Consider the following 18581-nt stretch of genomic DNA (forward strand, 5'->3'; position numbering starts at 1 on the left):
CCCCATCTCCCCATATTTGGAGACAGGGCCTTTAAGGAGATAATTAAGGTTAAATGTGGTCATAAGGGTGAGGCCTTGAGCTGATGGAACTGGTGTCCTTATAAGAAGAGGAAGAGACACCAGTGTTCTCTCTCTTTCTCTGTGCACAGAGGAAAGGCCATGTGAAGACACAGCGAGAAGGAGGCCATCAGCAAACCAAGGAGAGGGGCCTTAGGAGAAACCAGACCTGCAGACACCATCGTCTTGGACTTTTAGCCTCTAGAACTGTGAGAAAATAAATTTCTGTTGCTTATTCCACCCATTTTGTGGTATTTTGTTATGGCAGCCTGAGCAGACTAATACATGGGTATTAGAAGAGTTAAATACTATAGATTTCCCATGAAAACAAGCTAAAGATCGATTTAAGAGAAAATCACTTATAAAAAAACTTTTAAAAAAAGGTATTTCTGGAGGCTCCTGAGGAGGAAGTACGGAAGAACCAGCATTCTGTTGACCACAGAGTAGGAAGCAGTCTGCATTAAGTGGTTTTAAACACGAGTGTGAGACTTACAGGTGCAGGCCCACTAGAGCATCACTTTCTATTTTGACTCACTCTTCTGAAATCTTAATCACACACGTGTCAGTTGTCTTCTTCCAGACTTTGGGCATGATGGAGGGAAACTACCTCATTACTGCAGGTCCCCCAGTGGTCCAGGCTTTCCAGGATCCAGGGACGACTTTATGGTTGTCCTTTTTTTAACAAAGTCCAGTTGAGGATGGAAGCAGCGTCTTTTACTCTTGGTTTTTGAAAATGTCATCATCCGACTGATTAATACAAAAACATGTCCTTCCTATTGAACATTCTGACACATCCTTGAAAGAGCAACTATCTGGAGATATTCAGTATATAACCTAAGCCTGAAGTAAGCTGATTGAGTAACTTCCAAAGCATGCATTTGTAGATATTTACATAGGTTTGAAAATATTCATGAAAGGACTCTCCTTGTCTTCAATTTCAGTACCTGTAGACCAGGGTAACATGAAAGGAGTGACACTCCCCACATCTGCTACTTCCTTCATAGTTGTACAAGATTTGACTAGATGGTGAGAATTTCCTTCTCTATCTGGGGGCACAGAGGGTCAGTCTTGGGAAACATCTGAGCTATTTTCACTGAAAATAACACTAGTAATTTCCAGAGATGCAACACTAGAGAACATATAGGAAGGAAGAGCATCTGTAGGTTTCAATGATCAAGGTAAATTTAAATATGAAAAAAGGTCTCACACTTTTAATAAGAAGGAACTAGAAGACAGCTATTCTCTTTATTGCTTTCTGGGTTAATTTTCGTTTAACCAATGAGACTGTGAGTGCAAGTTTGTTTGGTCCTAGTTAAGGACTCTAGTCTCTTAGTTAGGAGAACGGAGGGCCTGGAGCTGGAAGGAAGGGACCAGGGAGCACTGGTGCAGCATTGGTGCTTCTAGGAAGAAAATCGATGGGGCCACAGAAGTTTTGAAATCACATGTAATACCACACTGTGGAGTTGTACTTTTTCCAGTATTATGCTCCACACTCCACCCAGTCTTCATTCCCTCCTTCCCTTCTATCCACTGAACTGTTCAAATAACCTTTTTATTACAGAAATGTAATAATGTACATGGTAGGAAATTGGAAAATGCAGACAAGCAAAACAAAACGCATCACATTCCCACCATTCACAGGTCACCACTCTTAACACTTTAGCACAGGTCCTTTGGCTCCTTTACACACACACACACACACACACACACACACACACTCCAATTTGTATTTTTTAACCAAACCGAGATCATACAGGACCTACTGTTTCTCAGTCTTCCAATTATTACCACGTTTCCATTTCAGGAAAATTTCTCCTAATACCCAGACCACATTTGGATTTTTCCAATTCCCCCCCGCCAAAGTCCTTTATAACTGGTTTATCCAAATGAGTAACCACTCCAGGACCGCATAGTGCATCTAGTTTTTAAATCCCTTAACTCTTAATTTAGCATAGTCCATTTTTTATGACACTGACTTATTGAAGAAATCAGGCCATTTGTCCTGCAGAACAGCCCACCTTCTGGATTTGCCCTGTTGCTACCTCAAGGTGTTGTTAGGCTTGTTTTTGTAATCATTGGTTTTCCTCTAACTGGAAGTTATATCTAAAGGCTTTATGAGGTCAAGTTACTCACGGAACACATCACTGGGGAGAGTGCCTATTTCATGAATATCATCAGAAGATATCTAACACCTAGGTGACTTACCAGGAGTGATGCTCAGACTGACCCCTGCCTGGGTTTGTGGGTAGAGCGTGTGTGTGTTGTTACTTTGTGTCTGTGTGTGTTGCTTAGCTACTATAGTAATGTCCAGCAAACATTCATCATAGGTTTTAACTGTAAGTGATCACCTTTGCCTGAATCTGCTCCTGGCACTTTAAAGTATGTGGCACTGGATTACAAATACCCTTGAGGTATTTTTTTTTTTTTTTTTTGCGGTACGCGGGCCTCTCACTGTTGTGGCCTCTCCCGTTGCGGAGCACAGGCTCCGGACGCGCAGGCTCAGCGGCCATGGCTCACGGGCCCAGCCGCGCCGCGGCATGTGGGATCCTCCCGGACCAGGCCACGAACCCGCGTCCCCTGCATTGGCAGGCAGACTCTCAACCACTGCGCCACCAGGGAAGCCCCCCTTGAGGTATTTTTAGAGGCTCTGTCCTCCAGAAATTTAGTATCTCCTTGAAGGTCCTTGTATCCATGTGTGCTAAGTAAGGCATGATGCTCACAGTTTCACCTGGAAGGTATACTCCTTAAGAGGTAATTTAGGGAGCACCTCTATATGTATCCTCAGTCTGATAAATTGTTGGGGCTTAAATATGTCCCAAATAAATGAAGGTAACCTTAAAACCAGCCATCCAGAGTAGACTTCATTCTTAGAGGAACCAACAATGGGAGTTTAAGTATAGCAGCTCAATCTCAGCCCCCGACCATTTTTCTCTTCGCTTTTCTGAAAGGGATCGGCAATTCCTGGTGGTCTCAGCCACCACCTACGGGCCCGTGTTCCTCACATCTGTATCTCCAGCTTTGCATTCATGGTGCCTTGGGAACTTATAAAGCACTATAGATATATATCAAGGCTGGAAGGCCTCTTTTCCCACTGATGAGTCCCATACTCGGTCTTTGGCATCTTCCAGCTCTTCAGCAGGCACATACCTTCATCAGCTCATGCTGGGAGCAGGGTGAGCTTCCTGGCTGTGCCCTCCGTCTGGAGCACTGTGTTGTCCCATCCGTCCAACATTCCATTGCCAGACAGTTATTCCTTAAATTCTTTTTCATTCTGTCACTTTTTGGCTCACAACATTTCAGTGAATTCCTATTGCTTACTCCATCAAGATTAAATTCTTTGGTCTAAACCTTATTTTTTCCTAGGAAGGCTCCATGTAATCTGACCATATTTTGAATTATTTCTCCAAATCTACTCTTCGTGCGAATCAGAGCTGGCTCCTCAAGGCCCTGAGACTGCTTCTTTGTCGTGCCAGTGTCTTTTCCTGGAGGCTCTCTCCCCACTTGTTCCCTAAGGAAGTCTGATCGATCCTGTGAGTGTTCGTTTTAGGTGGTTTTAGGAGATGGAAGGAAAATCCTGTCCTTGCCCAGATCAGAACCTCTGTGGCACAAGCAACGGCTAACACACAACATGGCACCTACAGCAAATGCTCTTGAATTGTTTACACCTTTGATTTCTATGGTTTGTCTTGATTTCTTTTTTTTTTAAATATTAAGGGTGAGTAGTGTTTTTTTTAAATTAATTATTTATTTTGGGCTGTGTTGGCTCTTCGTGTCTGTGTGAGGGCTTCCTCTAGTTGTGGCAAGTGGGGGCCACTCTTCATCGCGGTGCGTGGGCCTCTCACTATCGCGGCCTCTCTTGTTGCGGAGCACAGGCTCCAGATGCGCAGGCTCAGTAGTTGTGGCTCACGGGCTTAGTTGCTCCGCGGCATGTGGGATCCCCCCAGACCAGGGCTCGAACCCGTGTCCCCTGCATTGGCAGGCAGATTCTCAACCACTGCGCCACCAGGGAAGCCCCTGTCTTGATTCTTCAACTATATTGTAAGTTCCTTGGAGGAGATGGTTTTGTCTTATATTTCTAAGTTAACCCCCCAAAAGAAATGATCTAGAAAAGGGTCATGTGTTCCATTCCTCTGCTTCTATGAAGTGCTGTACTTAAGCCATCTTGTCCTTTTGACCCCTTTGTCTTTCTTTTTTTTTTTAAGATTTTTTTGATGTGGACCATTTTTAAAGTCATTATTGAATTTGTTACAATATTGCTTCTGTTTTACAGTATTGCTTCTGCTTGGTTTTTTTTTTGCTGTGAGGCATGTGGGATCTTAGCTCCCTGACCAGGGATCGATCCCGCACCCCCTGCATTGGAAGGCGAAGTCTTAACCACTGGACCGCCAGGGAAGTCCCTTGACCCCTTTGTCCTTTAAACACACACACACACCCCTCCTCTGAAGGTAATTCTGTGTTTGTTTCTACCCTACCGCAGTGTCTAGCATCTTGTACTGTTATCAAATTCTCCTTTAATAGACCTGAAATCCCCCCCCCCCCCACGTAGCCAGGATACTATTTCTTCTGTTAGCAAGTGAGAATATCTGGTTGACATCTACTGTAACAGCCTCAAACAGGAGGCATGGAGAGACTTTGTTAAACAGAGCTTTGAAAGGTCATCGCATTTCCGTGAATATCTTGCAAATCTGATGGATTTAAGTCACCCCCCCAAAATCCCCAGAGTTACAAAAGGTGTGCTTCAAACATCTTCTCTTAGCATCCTGCATATTTCTTACCCCCAAATTTTGGTGGTCCACATTTTTAATCTTTCCACCTTCCTATTTGTAGGGTACAATTTAATTCCTGGGCTACAACAGCTCTACCTGGCAGAAAGAATATTCGCACATAGTCTAAGGTGTTCGTTGGAAGGAAGAATGACATCAAATATGAAAATGTCTCCCGTAGTACGAGCGTGCTCATCTTTACATGGCAAGACCGTTGAGGATCCTATCTTTCAGCAGACATTTTCCTGGCCTTTTAGGAACTTTACCGTTTTTCCCACCCTTCTCTTTTAGTAACTAATAAAACAAGAATAATTGATAAGCTGTGAGGTGTCAGAGGGTCTCTCTGGACAGATCTTTGAGGTGATCTTCACACATAACGCGGTTGGGTTCCACTCCAACCCACATCACTCAACATGGCTTGGAACACATGCGTGTGGCTACTGCTCTCTGAGACCTGCCCCGTTCTATTCAATTCTGGTTGCTGATACTGCCTCTGCAAATAACATCGCCCATACACTACTTTTAGGAAGAATAATCTGTCATTTCATTTTGTATCTAGAGAATTAAAAAAATAAAGAAATCAAGAGAACAGAAATGGAGACTTAGAAATAAAGAATTGGGAAAAAATGAGTGGCAATGACAAGTAATACTATCCTTTATACAGCAGAGACAAAATGAAATAGTTGTGACTTCAACCAGCTGGAGGTCTGTCATTGTGACCTTCTGTAGCCTTCCTTTGATTTTCTTCTAGACGCAGGAATCTTCCGTTGGCTAAATCCCAGCATTTTTTTTTTCCATCCCCGGGCCAACTTTTTGGCTTGCTTGGGAACAGCTGCCAGTATTTCTCTCTGCTGCCAATCAGTCCAAAAATGTGCTCACATTGGAGGCCTGGCTCCATCCCACCCAGGGTGCTGAATGCACTCACTTTTTCACACACAGCCTTTGCCAGGCTGCACACAGAAGTCCAGCTCAGACAGTACAGCTCACTGCATCACCGACGAGCCTGGAAGAGGTGCCACTGTCAGTGAGAGAGACTGTCAACATATTTGAGGGGTCTAGGGCAAAGTGAAACATCTTACTATGTGCACCAAGTTAATGGGGAAAAGAACACTTCTGAAATATCAGGAAACCAAAAGTGCGGCTCTTTAATTGCCCCACTCCTGAAAGCAAAAGCAACCCAACCCTTTGTCTAGCCTGTGATTTGGTTAAGAAAACAAACAAACAAGAAAATAAACAGAAAGGTATTAACTGATGAGTGCCAACAACTATTTTACTTTCTTTGTGCTTCTAAGAACAGCCTTTCCTACAGACAACCACACACCACCCTGACGCCTGGATATGATCCCTTTTATTAAGGAATTCCTGAATCAGTTTCCTGGTTTACAGCTTGTTCAACCAAGATTCCAGGTGTTCTCACCAGAAGAAGGGTCCCTTTCAAAAGCTGTCTGCTTGTGTAGAACTGCACACCCACCAGTAATGTCACGGACACCCCAACAACAGAGCTGAAGCCTGAAGCAGTTTGGGGACATTCCAAGTTTTTGAATGGAATGCGAATCCATTAAGATGATTAGGTAACTCTACTGATATCCTCCCCCATTTGTGCTCAGTGTGAGAGCTGCCAAAGAAAAGACAGAATCAAAACTGACTCTTGGATTCCAACTCTTGAGTATTTTGGGGTGGAAACTGTATTTCTTGTAACTCATTAAAAAAAACACCCCATGCTTTCACTGTGTAATTGCAATCTCAGTTTTCAGGAAGCAAAGAGAAATGAGATCTATAATCAATGTTTCTCTTCTGTTCGGCTTTCAGCCTACATGGTCCTGCTCTTTTATTGGCAAAGTAGGGCAGGTAATAGTGAACAAGAAACCTACTCTAAGAAGCACTGGCTCAAGGGAAGCACCACTCCATCACTAGTGACTCAACCATGAACTCAAGAGTGACTACTCTGCATCGATAAAGTCATGCTAATTGGACAATGGCTTGCTGCCAGCTCATGTCGGCATGACCTACAATACCCTTGGCTGACAGCCATTATGTCCATCATACCTTTTTTAAAAAAATTTTTTTGGTAATCTGGATGGAACGTGGAAATAATTTTTAAAAAACCCTCCCAATTGCTATTTAACTTCTTATCATGAATTAAAAGTTTAATTAAGTACCCTGTTAAAGGCCTGGGTTCTATGATTAAATATGACAAAAATAATATGTATGATTCCTGATCAAGTGAGGAACTTTACAGCTCTGAACTCTGTCTTTAAATCTATTACTGATTTCAACTGAAATAGCTAAGCGATTCCATAACAGAGCAAAGCAAGAAACGTAAGGGACATTTAATTCATATATAGAGAAGAGTCTTGAAATGAATAGATACACTGGTACCTACTTTTATAAAATTTAATGCAAACAACTTTACTGTCAAAGGCTTTGTTATGAATGCATTTAAAAATGTTGATGACGGTGGTCATCCTACATTATACAGGGTGAAACAGGTAAAGTGAAAGAGAGCCTTAAAACTACCTTTGAAATCAGGTCACTTAAAAATAATTCTTCGAAAGGTCTTAGTTTTTGTCCACTCAACTCCTTCTACTATTCCAAAAGAGGAATGCACCTCTGCATAAAGCTCTTTAAATAGGACTTACTGGCCTCAGGATTTACAAATGTAAGAGGTTTGGAAATAGCTTATATATTTCAGTTTTAAAATCAGCTATTGCTGTGGCTATTTTCACACCAGATTTCCCTCCCTCTGTAGCAGCACCACTAAGCAGCCTTCAGAGATGGAATCACAATAGTATTAGCTCCCCTTTTCATGGCTTTGCTTTATTGCACCCCCATCCGAGGCGGAGGCCCAGATTTCAGGGCTGGAAGTCACCTTTGTGTTACTATAAATAAGTTCTGCCTTTAGGCAGTTCAGACTTATCAGCACGATTCTAGGACTTGAAAACTTCTTACTTGCCGGCAAGTAGTTACCTGGGATATTTTGACTTCTTTTGCTTTTTTTTTTTTTCATCTGCTACCAAGTCTCACCAGTGCAACTTGGAAACTTGCACCACAGCTTTTAATGAAGAGTCTGAGGTAAGAGCCATTTCATCAGAGAAGACTGTGCTTTCCTTTTATGGGAATAATAACACCTACTGTTTATATGGCACCATCCTTCCAAGAAGTTTAACTTATTACATTTCATTAATCTGAAGAGCAGCCCTGAAAGGCAAACTGGTGCCCTGTATCCCTGCACACTCATGTGGAAATTGAGGTCATTAAATAATAATAATTTTTTTCAAGATCCTTCTGAAATCGCAATGCAATGATCTGCATTTTCTACAATCTGTCTATGTTCTAGGTTATCAAATAGCCCAGTGGTTCTACAGCTCTTGAACTGTCATCTCCGATGAACTCGAAGACCATATGGGAAAAGTCAGGGAGGATTTACAAACAACGATAAGACAAGTGAGCTCACACCTCTTCTGAAGTCAGATGATTCTCTCCTTTCCAGACCAATCTGCCTCCCATCTCCCTGGTCTTTCCCTACCTCTCAATCCAAATATCTCTCCTCTAGTTCTGACCTGCAGGATTTTTTTTTCTCTCCCTCCAGCAGGAACCTAGAAAAATTCCAAGACCATCAACCTGTAGCACAGGCTAGGTCTCCAGAGATCATCCAGTTCAACTCCATCAACGTCCAGAAGGATGAGCCTTGCTGAGTTGAGTTGGCCCACTTGCTCAGGAGATCCTATCCTCTCTCAAGTCCTCAAGACATTCTTTTAGTGATTGGCCTTCTGTCTGCCATGTCAGCAAGTTTTCTGTCACTTTTGGAACTTTCCCATCCGCCCAACTATGAGTCAGGATGGGCTCTGCTGTGCAAACAAATAAACACCAAGTCTTAATGGCCTAACATAAAGGTTAAGTCCTCATTCATGTCATAGTCTGATGCGAGTCAGATGGCTCTCTTCCAACAGTGACTCAAGAATCTGGGCTGTACGATAAACTGACTCCTCCTTTTTTACTCATGTAGGCACTGTAAGTTCCTACAAACCCTTTTGATATTAATACAGAAGTATATAAGAGCAATAATGATATTCACACTTGAACTCAATGATCTTAAACTAGTTCCCACATTATTTCTTAAATAAATGATAAAACAGAAGCTAAAAACACTAAATAACCCTAAATGCTACAATATGTTCACTAGCTATGTTTAAAAGATAAATGTTTGACAAAGGGAATAAGGTAAATTATGGTATGGTTATGCAATTGAATAGTCTGATTATTAAAACTGCAATTGCAAAGATTATGCATGGAATGGAATATGAGTTGACACGGGAAGATTATATGATATTCTGATGTTAACTAATAAAAAGCAATATATAATCTTGCAATTCTATGACTGCAGCCATTTAAAATGTGTATACGTAAGGGAATATTGGAAGGAAAGAGGTAAAAATGGAATTAATTGTGTTTTAGCTGGATTAGTGTTTAAGTTTTTTTTTAATTGATTGGTTTTTTTAAAATTTATTTTCGGAAAGTAAGGTGTAAAATAAAATAAAACATAAATCTCTAAAAAAAAAAAAAAAAAAAAAGAATCTGGGTTTTGGTTCCACCACCTAGGAGTTCTCTAATACCAGTTCAATTGATGTGAAAGAACACCAAGAACTCACACTTACTTTTAACTGCCTCGGGCTAGAAGTGACACATGACTCCCGCTCACGTTTTATTGGTTAGATCTAATTACCCAGCAAACCTGATTGTAAATATGGTCTTCCTGTGTGTGCAGGAAAGAGAGGAAAATTGGATATGAGTGAATATTGATCATCTTTACCATCGAGGGCAAGTGTGCTGGAATTTCTTCCTACTTAGAAAAGAAGCCCGAAGGAAAACTCTTTTGACTCTATTTCCCTCCAGTTACTGGCTCACCTCTTTGCTCCCTTTAACTCAAAAGGCCTCAAAAATGTAGCCTACATGAGCTTCTTCAAATCCTTCCCTTTCCCTTCTCTCTAGAACACAGCCCAATTGGTTTTTGCTCCTATTGCTTTCTCAAAGTGCTCAATGAAATCATGAATGGCTTCCAAATTGCTGGATGGTCAATTTTCAGCCTTCACCTTAGCTGCCTATCAGCATCATTTGACATTGTTGATTACTCTCTCCACCTTTCTTTACCTGGCTTCCAACATACTAAACTTTTTTTTGCTTTTCCTTCTACTTCAATAGTTACTCTTTCTTGGTTTACCATGCTGCCTCATCTTTTTCTCCCTGACCCCTTAGTTCTGAAAAGACCCAAGGATGAATCCTAAGACCTCTCTCTCTTTTTGTTTTTTCTGTCTACACTTATTCACTTGGTATTTGTATCTGGTCTTGGGGCTTTCAATATCCCCAATACTCTGGTATTAAAACTTCTATCTCCAGGCTAGATTTCTCCCATGAATTTTAGCCATGTATATCCTACTGTGTAGTAGACATCTCTACTTAGATGCTAACACGCTTCTCAAACTTAATATGTACAAAATAGAACTCCTAATCCTGCCCCACTCCCACCACCTGAAACCTATTTCCCTCACTCTTCACCAATCCCAGGTAACGGCAACTCCATCCTTCCAACAGCTTAGGCCCTAAACCTTGGAGTTACCCTTAACTCTTCTCTTCCTCTTCCATCCTACATCCAATCTATAAGATAATCCCATAAGCTCTACCTTCAAAATATTACCAGAGGCACTTCCCTGGCGGTCCAGTGGTTAGGACCCGACGCTTCCACTGCAGGGGGCCCGGGTTTGATTCCTGGTCGGGGAATTAAGATCCCGCAAGCCTCACAGCCAAACAAACAGAAGTTTGCAAACTTAAAAAAAAATATTACCAGAATCTGACACTGATCACCACTGCACTGCTATCACCCTGGTCCAGGCCATCAGATCATACCTGGTTTGTTGCCTCAGCATCTTTTTTTTTTTTTTTTTTTTTGCAGTACGCGGGCCTCTCACTGTTGTGGCCTCTCCCGTTGCGGAGCACAGGCTCCATATGCGCAGGCTCAGTGGCCATGGCTCACGGGCCCAGCCGCTCCGCAGCATGTGGGATCTTCCCGGACCGGGGCACGAACCCGTGTCCCCTGCATTGGCAGGCGGACTCTCAACCACTGCGCCACCAGGGAAGCCCTCAGCATCTTAACTGGTTTCCCTGCTTCTGCCCCTGCCCTCTTTCAATCTATTTTCACACAGTCAAAATCATCATCTCCTGGGAAAACCTCCAATGGCCTCCTAGCTCATTCCAAGGAAAGGTAATGTATCCAAAAGGTGCACAGCCTTGCCCCGATACTTCTCTGACGTGCTTCCTCCTATCGACCTTTTGCTCATGTTGCTACCGTGTGTCCAACAGGCCAGGTCCACTCCATCCCCAGGGCCTTTTCCTTGCTATTCCTTCCACTTAGATCACTCTTCCCCCACATGTCAACATGGCTGTCTCCCTCACCTTCTTCAGGTCTTTCTACAAAAGTCATCCCCCAAACAGGCCTTTCTTGACCACCCTAGTTAAAACTGCCATACCTGAACCCTGACGTTCCTTTACCCCCTTCCCTGTTCTACTTTCCTCAATGGCATCTAACAAAGTCCATGTTACATCTATTTATTTTCTGTCTCTCCTCCTCCTCTGGAATGTAAGGTCTGTTTTGCTCATTAGGTTCACTCAGCACCTAGAACAGCGCCTCCTGGTACAGCCTTTGCTAAATATTTGCAGAATGAATGAATAAGTGAATGAATGAAGAAACAGAAGCTCAAAGAGGTCGACCGGCTTGCTCAAGACCAGTTAGTGCCAAGGTCCTGATTATGGTTTACCCAGCCTCTCATGGCTGATGTTCCTCAGTTCCTAAAATTGACCTGTTCTTCTGAGTTTTGTCTAGGTGATAAATGAGGGGATGTTAAAGGGCTGGCTCTGTGCTTTGGGGTGGGGGAGTGCTTTGCACTTCTTATCCTTGGTCATGCCACTTCCCAGAGACCTCACCCCCTGCTTCCCGCCAAACCTTCCCTCCCCCTAGAGTCACACGCAGGCTCAGAACGCTCGGGGCATCCTGTGCTGTAGCACTGAGTACTTTCTGTAGTATGACATCCTGAAAGGACTGTCCAAAGACAGTCACGACTGTCTTACTGCTTCTTTAAAAAACTGGGCCTAAGCCATTCCAGAGACATTAACAGCTTTCATAGCCTCTAAAAACTTTCAGACATGAAGATTCCATAATTTCCTTGCTGGCCTCTGTGCTCCGCAGTACTACAGCAGGAACATTCTTTACTATACCCTGTGGTGGAGACTTCACAACAAATGCTGTGTTTCCAAAGTCCCTCTGGGTCAGTTTTCCCTTTTGTTTAGCACTGCAAAAACAAGATTTGTCACAAAATGTTGGGAGACAGAGAGAAAGAGAAAGATAGAGGGGAAGCAAAAGATAGAGATAGTGAGTGAGCAGAAGTCTGAAATATATTTTTACCTCCATAAGTTCTGCCTAAGGGGCCATGCATACCTCTCCCCTACAGCCATTCCCTGCGTGAACCCTTCCCCTTCGCTACAGAGTGAGAGGACCCAGGAAACAAGCCCAAAGAAAGGTGCCAGAGGCTTGGCAATAAGCTCTCCCTCTCGTTTCTTTACTTATTTATGACAAATAAAAATTGTATGTATTTAAGGTATACAATGCGATGTTTTGACATATGTGTACACTGTGAAATTATTACCATTATAAACAAAATAGCATATCCGTCACATCCCATAGTTATCCTTTGTGTGTGTGGTGAGAACTCTTGAGATCTACTCTCTTAGCGAATTTCGAGTATATATTACATTATTATTATTTTTTAAAATATAAATTTACTTATTTTTGGCTGCGTTGCATCCTCATTGCTGTGTGGGGCTTTCTCTAGTTGTGGTGAGCGGGGGCTGCTCTTCGTTGCGGTGCGCGGGCTTCTCATTGAGGTGGCTTCTCTTGTTGCAGAGCACGGGCTCTAGGCGTGCGGGCTTCAGTAGTTGTGGAGCGTGGGCTCAGTAGCTGTGGCTTGTGGGCTCTAGAGCGCAGGCTCAGTAGTTGTGGCGCATGGGCTTAGTTGCTCCATGGCATGTGGGATCTTCCCGGACCAGGGCTCGAACCCGTGTCCCCTGCATTGGCAGGTGGATTCTTAACCACTGCACCACCAGGGAAGTCCCCATAATACGTTACTATTAACTACACTCACCATGCTGTACATTAGGTCTCCAGAACTTATTCATCTTATAACCGAAAGTTTGTACCCTTTGATCAATATCTCTCCTTTTGCACTACCCTCCAGCTTCTGGTAACCACCATTCTATTCTGTTACTATGAGTTTGACTTTTTTTCCTTAGATGCCACAAATAAGTGAGAAGATGCAATATTTGTCTTTCTCTGTCTGGTTTATCTGACTTAGCATAATTTCCTCCAGGTTTATCCGTGTTGCTGCAAATAGCAGGATTTCCTTCTTTTTTTTAAAGGCTGAATAATATTTACTTGTGTGTATGTATGTGTGTGTTTATATACAGACCATGTCTTCTTTATCCATTCATCTGCTGACAGACACTTAGGTTGTTTCCATGTCTTGGCGATTGTGAATAATGCTGCAATGAACACGGGAGTGCAGCTATCTCTTTGAGATAGTGATTTTATTTCCTTTGGATATAGACTCAGAAGTGGGATTGCTGGATCGTATGGCAGCTCTATTTTTAATTTTTTGAGGAACCTCCATATTGTTTTCCACAGTGGCTCTCCTGATTTACATTCCTACCACAGTGCACAAGGGTTCCCTTTTCTCCACACCCTGGCCAACACTTGTTATCTTTTGACTTTCTGATAATAGACCTTGGCAATAACCTCCTTTCAGCCGCTCTTCCCTAGCATTCTGGGTGGGAGTCAAGCAGCCCATCAGAATGGGGTTGATGGGCAAAGCTGCACCCCTTTCCTGCCCTCTGTACTTGACACACCATAACCTTAACATCATGCTCGTGATGCCACTTCCAGCACGGCCGGCATCCAGCCTAAGTGGTCTCTATGACCATAGCTGAGGAGGTGTTCGTTGAGGCAGCTTGAATCCGAAGGAGCAGTGCAAGAAGGGCCTTGCCACTCTTGGTACACGACCCACTTTCTCTTCATCTCTTAACACGAAATACACTTGCTATTACAAACCAAATGACCTGTTTCATCACTGAACAGAAGTACTAAGGACAATGCTTATCTCCTGCTTTTTGCTGACACACATTCCTGGATGTGCTTTTCCACGAGGAAGCAACACTCAAGTCACAGGAATCCTAGGGGCAATCTGTCATGCCAGTTTAGGAGAAGGAAAAAAAAGCAAGATAGTTCCATGACTCCTTGCCTTCCAGGAGGAGGCCTCTACGTCTGTCTCTCCCGTGTTCAGCTGAGAGGCTACACCGGGACTCTGGTCGGCTCTACTTTGTGGGTAACGGCGCTGCCCACCGGGAGTCAGGGCACGGGGCTAGAACTGCACAAGTGGACAGCGGCTGCAGGCTGCAGCCGGGTTTGGCCTAAACTGACAGAGCAGGGGAGTGAGAGGGCAGCGGTTTGTATCTGGAAGTTTCCTAGTCCAAAGACAGAGCTTTCAGGGACTTTCCCGATGGTCCAGTGGCTAAGGCTCCGTGCTCCCAATGCAGGGGGCCCGGGTTCGATCCCTAGTCAGGGAACTAGATCCCACATGCATGCCGCAACTATGAGTTTGCATGCCGCAACTGAGGAGCCCGTGTGCTGCAACGAAGATCCCGCACGCGCAACTAAGACTCAGCACAGCCAAATTAATAAATAAATATTAAAAAAAGAAACATGACCCACAGACGGAGCGTTCAGACTCAGCCATGCCGGCCCCTGTGAAGCTCAGCAGTTGGCCAGGCAGGGAGCGCAGGGGTAAGCCAAGAGTGAGCAAGGCTGGGACCCGGCCGGAAGGTGATTTGAATTCGTGATGGATTATGATGATAAAGTTTAAAGACTTCCAAGGAGCTAATCAAATGCTTTTTCTTACATCATATGAACCAAATGCCAGTGAGTTCCAAGCAGCTACTTTCCAAGGTAGTGTTTGGGATGTTTGTTTATTCACCACTTAATTCAAATTCTATGAAGTCATTCACTGAGCTAAGTGGGACAGCATCTGAGAGGCTGCAAGGACCTTTCAGTGTGCACACGGCAAGGAGAGAAACCAATGCCCAGCGCCTGGGGCCCCAGGAGGGGCCTCTGAGCAGAGGCAGAGGCTCCTGGAAGGAGGCCTCAGACACAATTACAGACCCACAAAGGAGAATGCCACATGGGGCTTGGCCTGAACGCCCATCAGCAGGATGACTGGAGCTGGGTTACTGACAATACGAATTCACGTTTCATAGGAAAAAAAAAAAAAGTGTCTCGTTATATCTGAAGGTTTCAGGTACATGAAGAACCAGAATGTTGTAATTATTTGGAAATGCAGATGATGTAGGAACAGAAATCATTTTACACAACTAGAAAGAAAATCAACACTTAGCCAATTCTCACTTAAACTGGAACACAAACAATCAAAAGGTCAAACAGCAGATTTTTGTGTGGCATCTACACACTTACTTCAAAGAGTGCCCAGTGCCAAGGAAATAAGTGATTATCAGGGATTTGATCTAAAAATTTTAGGTTAGGTTTTACTGCCTTGGTATCGTATTATGATAAATAATTTAAGGGCTTCAGCATTTTAGGGGTTTTTACAGGTAAGAACTGGGGCTCAGAGAGGTTAAGTGACTAGATCAGGATCACAGAGCTAACTGGGGGGCAGGCCAGGGTTTACGGCACAAGGTCCAGGGAGTCTCCAGATGGGGCCCGCAGTCACGGAAGAGAGTCTAAATTACATAAATTATGGTTTTCATTTGTAAATATATTTTAATGCAATCTATTTTTTTTTGGAAATTAGTAAAAAACATGTATGAGGTGACTCTCAAACAGACACAGATAATAAATTAACTGTAAACTCCACCCCCTTCCTAAAACCATTCTGGATAATTGGAAGTTTGTCAGATATTTTCAGAGAATTCTAGAGTTAAAGTAAGTTCAAAGGCACACTTGCTGCCCTCAAGAGAAGAAGCAAGAGTCTTATATTTGACGAACACCAACCAGTTTAAACGTCTTTTATATTTATCCTCTCACCTAATGACGGGTTAAGTATTTGCCCGTTAATGCAGCTCAGGATCACCAGTCACACCACAGCTGCCATTTCTTGGCCTTCCCACATCACTTGGTACATAAGCATCCCTCCCTCCTCCAGCCCCAATTACATTATCTTCAACTGATTTGTCCTTTTGTTTCTAGTATTAGGATCTTTCTAGTTATCTACTTGCCAGTGGTGTGAGGAGTGGTAATGGGGCCCTTCACTTGGGTACATAACAAAGAATATTCATGTGAAACTGCCTATGTAGCCCTCACTTTGCCACTTTCCTGCTCTGCAGGGGTAACAGCAGACATTTCTTAACAAGGGACTGGATCTAGTGACCCCTCTGACCCCCCTGTCTAGTTTTGTTTTTGTTTTTTTTGGGGGGGGTATAGATGGATTTTTTAAAATTGAAGAATAGTTGATTTACAATGTTGCAGGTGAACAGCAAAGTGATTCAGTTATATTTATGAATATATATTGATATATATATATATTCTTTTTCAGATTTTTTTCCATTATAGGTTCAATACAAGATATTGAATCTAGTTCCCTCTGCAAATCTTAAAGTCTATTTTGACTGGTATCTGTAAAGCTACCCTGGCTTCCTTGTTGTTTATTTTATATACAGTAGTGTGTATGTCTATTTGTTTTTTATGTTGAACTTGAATGTCTTTCTGTGGAGCAGCTGCTTGCCCCACCACGTCCTACTTCTTTTTTTTTTTTTTTTTTTTTTTTTTTTGCGGTATGCGGGTCTTTCACTGTTGTGGCCTCTCCCGTTGCGGAGCACAGGCTCCGGACGCGCAGGCTCAGCGGCCATGGCTCACGGGCCCAGCCGCTCTGCGGCATGTGGGATCTTCCCAGACCGGGGCATGAACCCGTGTCCCCTGCGTCGGCAGGCGGACTCTCAACCACTGTGCCACCAGAGAAGCCCCAATGTCCTACTTCTTATACACAACCTGCTTTACTCATGTATATGATTTGCCAGGCCTCTGGAGACACTGGATCTGTGACCCCTGAGACTTAATGCTAGTTGTGCCCATTAGCACCTCCCGCAGGGTGACCGGGTCTTTGGTTTCTCCTCGGGGTGCTGTGAAGAGCTGCTCTGTGGATCACGGCACAACTCTGGGTCTCTCTTCACATAGACTATGAACATGAGTTGTACCCCTCAGAGTTGTGCAGTGCACAGCCTGCACAACTGTCAGTGGCAGCCCTGGTACTGTAGACCGTGCTGGTGCACAGGGAATGATTCTGGCCTTGAACACAAAGCCTAAGGCTGCTCAGTGTTACCCTTAGTCCCACAAAAATGAAGGGGAATCAGGATGATGGAAAAAGAGTAACTGTATAGACAATTCAAAGGGGTGGCCAATTTAGTGGTTTGTCAGCATGAAGCCCATCCTTTGAGTTCTGGAAGCTCAAACCATCCAACTGTATGTCATCTCTGGACAGAACAAGTCCAGCTACTAGTGTCCCCAAAGTACAGAAGTGACTGGACTCCCTGAAGTAATTAAGAAACCCGAGTAGGGTATTTTCAACGATGGTGAGAAAAGCAAGTTTACACTTCTTAGAATCTTACTGTATTAACTGTGAAAACGACTGCCTGCTTTTACTCTTCCCCCTGGGCAAGGAAGGTGCTGTGAATACTTTCATTCTTTTACTCTCAAGGGAAATCAAGTGTTCCTTCAACCATTTGAAAGAGAAAAATCATAGCAACAGTCCCAGTGATTGAGATCCCACACGCAGGACTGTACTAAACTTTGGGCAAACTACTCAAAACCCGACGAGTAAGTGAACTAGAAACCAGGATGGACTGTGAGGCACAGGTGAGGTTCAGATTCTTGCCTCTGAGACGTGAAATGCATCCAATAGAAACTGGCTCTGCCGCAAACCTAACGTGTGGGTGACTTGATCATCAGCCCCTGAGCAGGGATGTGGCACAGGTCCTACCTTCCAGGTCCTCCTCAGCCAACTGTCTCCAAGTCAACAAACCTCTGTTAGCAACTGCACGAACAAACCAAACTACTGTACCTCCTCAGGCAAGCTGACCACCAAGTCATTTCTCGTCTGTCCAACCAGCGCCTGCCAGAAGTATTCACTGCATGCGGCCAGCACAGCTCGGTGGGCCCGGAACTCCTTCCTCTCCACGATCAGAGTCACGTCACAGAGAATATCCTTTTTGCGCTGGTCATTGAGGCCCAGGAGGATGTTGGTGCAGTGGACTGTGGACTCATACACATACATGGGGGAGTCAGGCTTCTCATCCACAGACATGCCGTTCACACCCTGAAAGAAAGCAAGCAAGCCTGGGTCATCACGGCTCCCTCAGTCAGAGAGACACAGTGAGAAAGGATGCTGAGCGCCTGGGAGTCACCGCCCTGAGCCAGGGCGAAAGAAGCAGAACCGCTCGTTAGCATCTTATGCGCAGTTAGCATTGTGAGCTCAGAAAAAATCTGGAAGGTTGTGTTCTGTGGCTGACTTTTCTCCTTTCCTTTTACTGAGTCCTTTTACCACGCAGAAACAAAGCCAGGTCTTTTAATGGAACACCCAAAACATTCAAAACACATACCTACTTTAAAACTTGGTAGTTTTAATTTTGTTAGTGGACTGAAAGGGAACTTTCACA

General features: G+C 43.7%; 1 protein-coding gene across 1 annotated transcript in view; it reads right to left on the reverse strand.

The window, feature by feature from the left end:
• BACH2 (BTB domain and CNC homolog 2) overlaps positions 1–18241 on the reverse strand; it is an 82821-nt gene extending 64580 nt beyond the window's left edge. The window contains exon 1 of the mRNA XM_079716530.1: positions 17987–18241. Coding sequence (XP_079572656.1) covers positions 17987–18229 — 243 coding nt within the window. The 5' untranslated portion in view covers positions 18230–18241. The remainder of the gene's footprint in view (positions 1–17986) is intronic.
• Positions 18242–18581: the final 340 nt, after the last annotated feature.

Source organism: Hyperoodon ampullatus, assembly GCF_949752795.1.
Source record: "Hyperoodon ampullatus genome assembly, chromosome: 12".
Classification (NCBI taxonomy): domain Eukaryota; kingdom Metazoa; phylum Chordata; class Mammalia; order Artiodactyla; family Ziphiidae; genus Hyperoodon; species Hyperoodon ampullatus.